At 26.2% G+C, this 8378-nt stretch overlaps 1 protein-coding gene across 2 annotated transcripts; it reads left to right on the top strand.

Annotated features, from left to right (window-relative positions):
• The first annotated feature begins 7251 nt into the window (after nucleotides 1–7251).
• Nucleotides 7252–8129, top strand: LOC129300644 (heavy metal-associated isoprenylated plant protein 47-like). Of its 2 annotated transcripts, XM_054939214.1 has the most exons (4): nucleotides 7252–7387; nucleotides 7495–7573; nucleotides 7676–7826; nucleotides 7913–8129. In XM_054939214.1, the coding sequence occupies exons 1-3, from the start codon at nucleotides 7382–7384 to the stop codon at nucleotides 7813–7815; spliced, it is 225 nt and encodes a 74-aa protein (XP_054795189.1). In that variant the 5' UTR covers nucleotides 7252–7381; the 3' UTR covers nucleotides 7816–7826; nucleotides 7913–8129. The 2 variants fall into 2 exon arrangements, with proteins under 2 accessions (XP_054795189.1, XP_054795188.1); XM_054939213.1 differs by having other exon boundaries at nucleotides 7676–8124.
• The last annotated feature ends 249 nt before the right edge of the window (nucleotides 8130–8378 follow it).

Below are 8378 nucleotides of genomic sequence, written 5' to 3'. Positions count from 1 at the left end.
TTTCAGACTTGTTATTTCTCAGTGTCCCCCCCCCCCCCCCTCCCATGGCTTTCTAATACAAGGTTACAAAGAACTGTGTAAAGAAAAATGATCAAGTCGTGTAGAAAATCATACAATTTTTGTATTCAGAAAGTGAATTGTAAAAAAATCTTAATATCAAAATAGTTTGGTTGTCATTTTGAAGCTTGTGTTTACATATTTGCGAGTTTTTTTTTTTTAAACACATGTTCATAAGTAATCATGGACCCATTTCTTATGGAAAAGTTCATAATCTTGTTGACAATCTCAGCAAAAGGATAGTTCGTAATGAGGTTGCTTCAAATGAGCATTAGAGATTTAAGGAAATCAAAATAAATGTTGACTTTGAAAACCCACACTTCCAATATGAATTTGCTTGCATACGTCGATCTCAATATCAATATATAACATGCGGTGGCGAATCCAAAAATTACTAATTGGAGGCCCAAAGTGAAACTCAAACATAAAGTGGGAGGCCAAAATCTAATTTAATATTTTGTTTACACGTAAAAAATTTAATTTTTCAGAGTATTGAAAGGGGAAACAGCCCCCTTACTCCTCTAGGTTCATCACTAATTACATTTATATACCATGGCCTGTTTTCAAATATTCACTCCCCATTTTTAATAAGTTAAAATTGTATAAGTGCAAATATGAATAATACGATTTATTTTAAATTTTTGGCAAATATAGTAATTAAACCCACCTTAATTAGTGAAACTCGAATTATTTATGACTACCGATGCGCGGATTTGAATATTATATTGCAATTATTGGATGTTGAATTCAGACTTTAGAGAATTTGACACAAGTCATTCCATCATCCAAATAATGATCGGCTGTATTGTTGTATCGATTTATTAGTTTTATAAAACTTTAGAGTAATTAGATTAGAATACATCACCGTAAAATTTTGCAAGGTGTTTTATTATTTAAGAAAACTGAAGGCTACTTAAGACACATTAATTTAAAAAAAAAAAAAAAGCAGGGACCGCGACATCTTTCTTAATCACATGATTTAAGACATCGTACTAAAATGACTAATAGTAGACTTAGAGTTGCCAAGTTTGACTTGGCGAGATAGCGACCCAACGAAATATAACTTTATACGACGGGGTGAAAATAATAATGCTCAATCTTGAAGAAAATGGTGCTCCTTCCGTTTTAAATAATAAAATATTTTACATAAAATTTTATATATTAATAAAATTTATTAAATACACTTTACAATCTTATATTTTTAAAATAAAAATATAAATTTTTAAAATATTTTTTATTTAATACTCCATTGATAAAAGAATATTAAAGAGAGAGAATATATGGAGAGGATAATATTAAAAAAAATCATTAACAAAATTTATTTTTATCAAAGTGTTTTATATTTTGAGACATTAAATTTTTTTAAAAGTGTCTTATAATTTGAGACGGGGGATTATAAACTTACTTTTAAAGATATGGCAGACAAATTAATTTTTTTTAGAACTTACTATATTAATTAATTACCAAGTCATAATTATATAAGGGTAAAACTCTCATTTTTTATAAGAAAATAATCGGGAATTTAATTATTTCTCAATCTTTAAAGCCAACATGTTTAATTTGGGAATGATTTACCATTTGCCTCAACTAAATATAATATAATCAAAGGAGATTAGTCGCTAGTATGAATTATCTGCCATACTATCATGACAAATTTAAGTATTGTTATGATTAATTGAAAGTAAATCGAGTTTCTTCCACACGTCCAACTAAAAGTATTCAAAACTAATACAAATCGATTGCACTAAAAGGAATTAACATGAATTGACTAAAATTGATTATATATGAAATTTGATTTGGTTTTTTTTTTCTTTGACATAACCGATTGATTTGATCAGGGTTTTTACTTCTGAAAACTTAAAACAAATCAAATTAAACCTTATTATATTTATTTTATATTTTTTAATAAATTTGCTTAAGTTTTTTCCCCCTTTCCCAATTAGTTATGTGTAGATCTTAGTGAAAATATGTTACAATCAACTAAATGTTATCTACAATTGTTATCTACAATACAATAATTTTTAATTTTATAATCAAGCATTTTAAAGATAGTATATTGATTCTTAATAGTTAAACATGATAATTACTTGTTAAAAATATTATTTTATGCTTAAGAGATTTTTTTTATTACAAATAGTAATTAATAGTTAAAAATTATAAGTGAATATGACTATATAATTATGATTATGAAGAATATCTTACAAAAAAGGTTCAAGCTTAATATAAATTTAGATCAAATTGAATTAAACCAATTAGATGAAAAAACTGAAAAGGTCATAGACTATAGTGAACTAATTGGTTTGATTTTTTAAAAAAATCAAAAACACCCTTATATCTAATAGAACCTTAGTTTTGATGAAAGCCATGTTTTACATGTTTAGGGACTTTGATTTAAGGATTCACATTCAGTACGCTAATGAGCACCGCGTGCTCATCAAATTAAATGAGTGATCCAGGCCATTCATTTTAACTCAAAATCATCTTCATTATTGATTTTAAATTGATTTTTAAATGTTTTAAATATTATATTTGTCGAAATAAATTTTAAAAAAATTACAAAATATTTAATATTAAATTTTAACTGTTTAAAGCATATCGATAGTCACTTTACAAAAAATTATAAAAAATTAATTTTAAATTAAATTGTCTTCTATCTATACTGTTCAAAGTATATTTCAATAGTTAATTTGTAAAAGTTAAAAAAATGCATATTAAATTAGAATATTTAAATTAAATCTATATTGATAAATTAATGATGAACAGATTTATTAAAAATTTGACATGTTTTATATATTTTTATTTTGATAAATATAAAATAAATATAAAAACTTGAATATAGACTGTCTAGGTTGCAATAGAGGTGATGGGTATCATAATATTCATTATCTAATGAGCACTGAAGATAATTTAAATTTAATATTAAAATTTTTTATAAATTTTATTTTAGCAAATATAATATTTAAAACATTTAAAAATTAATTTAAAGTTAACGGTAGAGATAATTTTGAGTTAAAATGAATGGCTTAGATCACTTATTTGAGTGATGAACGCGCGGTACCGAATGCGAATCCTTGGTTTAATGGCCTATGCTTTCACCATGTGGCTTTAATACCAAAAGCCCAAAACCAAAATTTCTAATGAAGCCAAGGTTGTAATATCTTTACCAAAAATTCAATTTTCACCTTGATCATTGGTATATAAAAATTGGCTTTATTTTACTGAATATATATTCTTTTCTTTTTAATGAGAAAGCTCAAGCTCAACCTTTAACTTCTTATCACATAATTTATCCTGGCTGCCCTTATTACTTAAATTAGTCTCGAGTAGTCATTTTTTATGTGATTTTATACTAATTAGAATTAGAATAAAATTGGAATAGAATTAAAATTAAAATTAAAATTAGATTTAAAATAAATAATAAATTCTCGAGCAGACTAGATGCAACCTTTGACAGGTCCTACCCAATAAAATGAATATTGATTGAGGTAGAATGGTTGAGAAGGGCCAAAACCCTTTTAAATAAATTTTATTTCTGAAACTTTATAAAAAATAACGAAGCGGCAAGTAAGAAAACCCTAAGATCTTAAAAAAAAAAAGAATTTGACAGTAATTATAAATAATAATTAGAATAAATTATCCAAAACCTGAACCGTGATGGGTACAACATGATATCACTTAATATCCCTTAGATGGAAAGAAAAGTTCAGAGAAAAGAAAATGAAGGAAAAGAAAATAAAAAAAATAATGAGAAGAAAATATTATCTCTTCTTATATTTGGATGAATAAAAGAAAATAAAAGGAGAAAATATTACAATAATAGTAATACCCTATCTCAAAATATATCATTTTATTTTATAAAAATGAAATGAAAGAAAAAGTTATATTAAAATTAACTTCATCAAAATAATTTAAAATAAAATTATTTATTAAAAATATACTTTAATATTACTATATTTTTGAAAAAAAATATAATCTTTGACCCTTATAATTTTATCAAATTTTAATTTTAATCTCTATAATTTTTTTAATATTTTTAATCCCTATGAGAACTAAAAATACTAAAAAAATAAAAATTATAGATACATGAAAAATAAAAGTCACTCAATCTTTTTAAAATTATAGAGAGTAAAAATGTCAAAAAATACTATAGAGACTAAAGTCAAAATTCAATGAAACTATAAAAATTAAAAATTGTGTTCTCCCTGTATGTTTTGGTGAAATCATGTTATTGTATTTTAAATCTAAATATTTGGTAATAATATATTATTTTTCTATTTAAAAAATTAAAAAAGTGAATAATTTATAAAAAGTGATTTTGATACTTTTCTTTTTTCTTTTAAAAAAAGTGATTTTGATACCAGCTAGTATTTTCATGTTATTATTGCTTTCACGACTGGAAAAGGGGAAAAAAAACAAACAAACAAATGCGAGCCCCAATTGGCTGCGTGAGTCAAGACCACGAGGCTCTAAAGTGCAAATAATGAAAATGAAGAAGCATGAGACGTACAAATCGAGAAGAAGATGCATGAGAGCGGAGGGCAGATCCGGAAAACAACTTTCCTGCCAAAATCTCTCCGTCTATGAACTGAAAATTCGCGGGGAAAAAAAAAGAAAAATAACAATTAAAAACTCTCTAAAAATATTAATTTCAATTAAAAATCATAATATTTTAAAATCTTAATTAATAATTTTTAATTGAGATAACAAATGTAATTTATGAAGTGAAATTAACTAACGCCACTTGAAGATTTACTAACTCAGCTTGAAAAATTTACTAACGTATATTGTGAAAATATGAACTTTTATTTGAGAATTAATTATTTAATAAAAAGCATCACTTAAGAATTTACCAACTTAACTTAAAAAAATTTTTAACATATATTGTGAAAATATAAAAGCCCCTTAAAAATCGATTGTTTAACAAAAAATGACTTGTTTGAAATTGAGTTTTTTTGTTAAACAATTGATTCTTAAGTCGGGTTTTATTTTTTCACAATTTACGTTAGAAATTTTTTTAAAATTTGGTTAGTAAATTTTTAAGTGACACTTTTTGTTAAATAATTGATTCTTAAGTGGAGTTTCATATTTTCACAATATACTTTAAAAAAAATTTTAAGTCAAGTTAGTGAATTTTCAAGTGACATTTTTTGTTAAATAATCAATTTTCAAGTGGGATTTTATGTTTTCACAATATACGTTAACAATTTTTTTAAATTGGATTAGTGAATTTCTAAGCGATGTTAGTAAATCATACCTCACAAACTATACTTTTTTTATTTCAATAAAGGACCATGGTCCTTAATTAGAATTTTAAAATATTATGATCCTTAATTGAAATTAATATTTTTATAAAGTCTTTAATTGTCATTTTCCTAAAAAAAAAGAGAATGATAAATAAAGATTTTTTTTTAAGAATGTTAATGTGAAATTAAGATTTCTCCTATCATGTTTTAATGTTAAAATTCTTAATTTAATATTAATGTTTTTATGAAATTCTTATTGGACATTCTCTGAAAAAAAATTGTAATCTTACATTTCGATTTCTTCCCAACGTTTTTTTCCCTGCCACTTTATTTTCTGCATTTAAACATGAAAAAAAAAATTCCTCATTTTTTTCTGTCTCCATCTAAATGAAACATGAATCTAGCCCTGAATCAAATCCAACTCAACCCTGACAAACTTAGACCAAGTTAACAGACATGATATAGGAATTTGGAAGTCGGATTGGATTTATCTGACTTAAAATAAAATAAAATAAAATAACCACTATACTCTAATATGTTAATCACTTATAATCACCACATTAAAATTAATAATAAATTATTGACATCATCTAAAAAAATCGAATTTGCTCTTATTAAATTAATCTTATTTAAAAATATTTTTTATATTTAAGATCTTACTCTATTCATAAAAAGTCATGAAAGGATAAAATTATTATAAGAAACTAATGATTAATTTTTTATGAAAAGTAATTAATTTTTTATATTCAATAACTCATTGAGATATTAAAATTTTGAGTTCTTTAATTTTATATCAATTATTGATTTTTTTTTAAATTTAATTATTATTAATTTAATCTTTTACATTTTAGCGAACTATTATATAAGTTTTGAAATACAAATTGGCCCTTAAATTAACTTGATGTGTAAAATATATTATAACGTTACATGTATATATGTTTAAATGGTAATAAATTAGCTCTTAAATCATTTTAAGTTTTATTAATTTAGTCACTTGCTTATGTTGTGTTTTTTAATTTTTTTTTTTACTACTTTTGATTATGTTTTCCTTCTCCCTCTCTCTTTGGGTTTTTTTTTTAATTTTGGAGAATCGCATCTAAAGGCATATGAAGAATATGATTTGTAAACAAAGATCAATAGTAAGTCACCATTTTATAAAAAGTAAGTTCATATTTTTATTTTAACAATAATTTATTTTAAATTGATTTTGTTTGTAAATAATATTTTTTATTGGTCTTTAAATACGATTTTTCCTTTTTTGATTTTCCAAAGCATGTCATGGTGGGTAGCGTAAAACTAATCCATTAAAAAACTCAAATGTCATTTAAAGGATTGTCATCTTTTAAGCAATGCTCTTTATGTAAATCTTCAAAAATTGAATTTTGTGATGATACTCAAGGAGCCCAAACATACGCTATATGTGCCCCACCTACTTGATTATATTTTCCTTCTCTTTTTCTTGTCTAAATAATTATCATTTTTATTAATTTACATCACTATCAATTCAATATCAACAGATTTTTCCCGATCCTTAAAAGCAAACTTAGACAATTAAATCAATAAAAATTAAATTTAAGAAATAAAATTCATAATTAAAACAAATTTAAAATTACTAAAATTTTGACGATGCGTGATTTATACGAAGGGGCAGAGTAGATCAGTTGACTTGACTTGGTGTACTCAGACGACGTAGAACAACAGTCAATAATAAATTAATGTCCCCATGTGAAAAATGGGTGGTTTCACATTGGACTCACAGGCTAGCAAACATTTTTTTAACTGTAATTCAAACCTAACGCGTTTTTAGCACGCGCTTGTAGAACTTTTTCCACACGTCCACGGACCACTCCTTCAAATCAATCTTGACTCCAATTTAGCTAAGAAATCTCTAAGTTTTAGCCTTTTAAGTACGTCATTAGCCTTTCTTTAATCTTATGTTATTTGACTTCACCTTGACTTCTCCTGTATAAAGAAAAAGGGTCGCAACTTTCACTCCCCATCAACGGATATCCTCTCGTCTTGCGTCAATCATCATCGATTGCTCCAACCTCTGATCTCAACTTATCTGTCATCCATCAAAGATGAAGGTATAGTATATGATATTCATGCTATAGATAAGAAATTGCTTACTTGCACATGATTACAGAATGCTCTGTTTTCTCCTCGTAATTGACTCATTCGCATGTACGTGCAGCAAAAGATCGTGATGAAGGTGTACATGAAATGCGATAAATGCAGAACCAAGGCACTCAAAGTCGCGGCATCAACCAATGGTAAGAGAATATGATGAACTTAATAAAGTCTTGTGTTGAAGTGAATTAAGTGGATAATGAATTTCAGTGAAGAACTAATATGAAAAGGGGGAATTAATGCAGGGGTGAGCTTTGTGGGAATAGAAGGAGATTGGAAAGAGAAAGTGGTGGTGATTGGAGATGGAGTAGACGCTGTGAAGCTCACAATCTGTTTGAGGAAAAAGGTTGGCCAAGCTGATATTGTCAGCGTCGCAGCAGCCTAACCTAATTTCAGGCATGAAAGTGATGCTCTGTTTCTGGTTTCACACTCTGTTTCTTCTTCTTCTTTCTGTCTGTCACTTTCAAACCTTCCTTTTTCAGAGTTTGTCGTGGAGAATTCGGAGTTAGAATATTATAATTTGTTTTTTTGGTTTACATCTTGAGAGGAATGCCATGACGAAGGAAGATGTAATGAATAATGACAGAGAGAAACAGAGCAATTGGAGAGTCTCTATATTGTGCAAAAGCTTGTGCGGATTTAGCAATTCTTGCAACAGTTGAGTAATAAACTGCTTTGTCAAGTGTTGTTCATCTTTTGTAGCTGACATGGGCACATTCTCAGTTATTTTACATATATATATATATATATATATATAATTATATGAGAAGATAAGGAAATTGAACTATTCAGCCCCGTTCACCAAAAGGCAACTCCCTCGCGAGAAACTGAGATTGAATCTTTTGATTATGAAAAGAATAATATTTTTTATAAAAATAAAAAGGAAAAAATAGACAGTAAACAAGGGAGGGGGAATTTTCATATGGTTAAAAAATGAAATTATTGTGT

This window comes from Prosopis cineraria, unplaced genomic scaffold (assembly GCF_029017545.1).
Source record: "Prosopis cineraria cultivar Desert tree isolate PC_DT_omini unplaced genomic scaffold, ASM2901754v1 PC1689, whole genome shotgun sequence".
NCBI lineage: Eukaryota > Viridiplantae > Streptophyta > Magnoliopsida > Fabales > Fabaceae > Prosopis > Prosopis cineraria.
The sequence above is the reverse complement of the archived record's forward strand: the minus strand, read 5'-3'. Positions and strand labels throughout refer to the sequence as shown.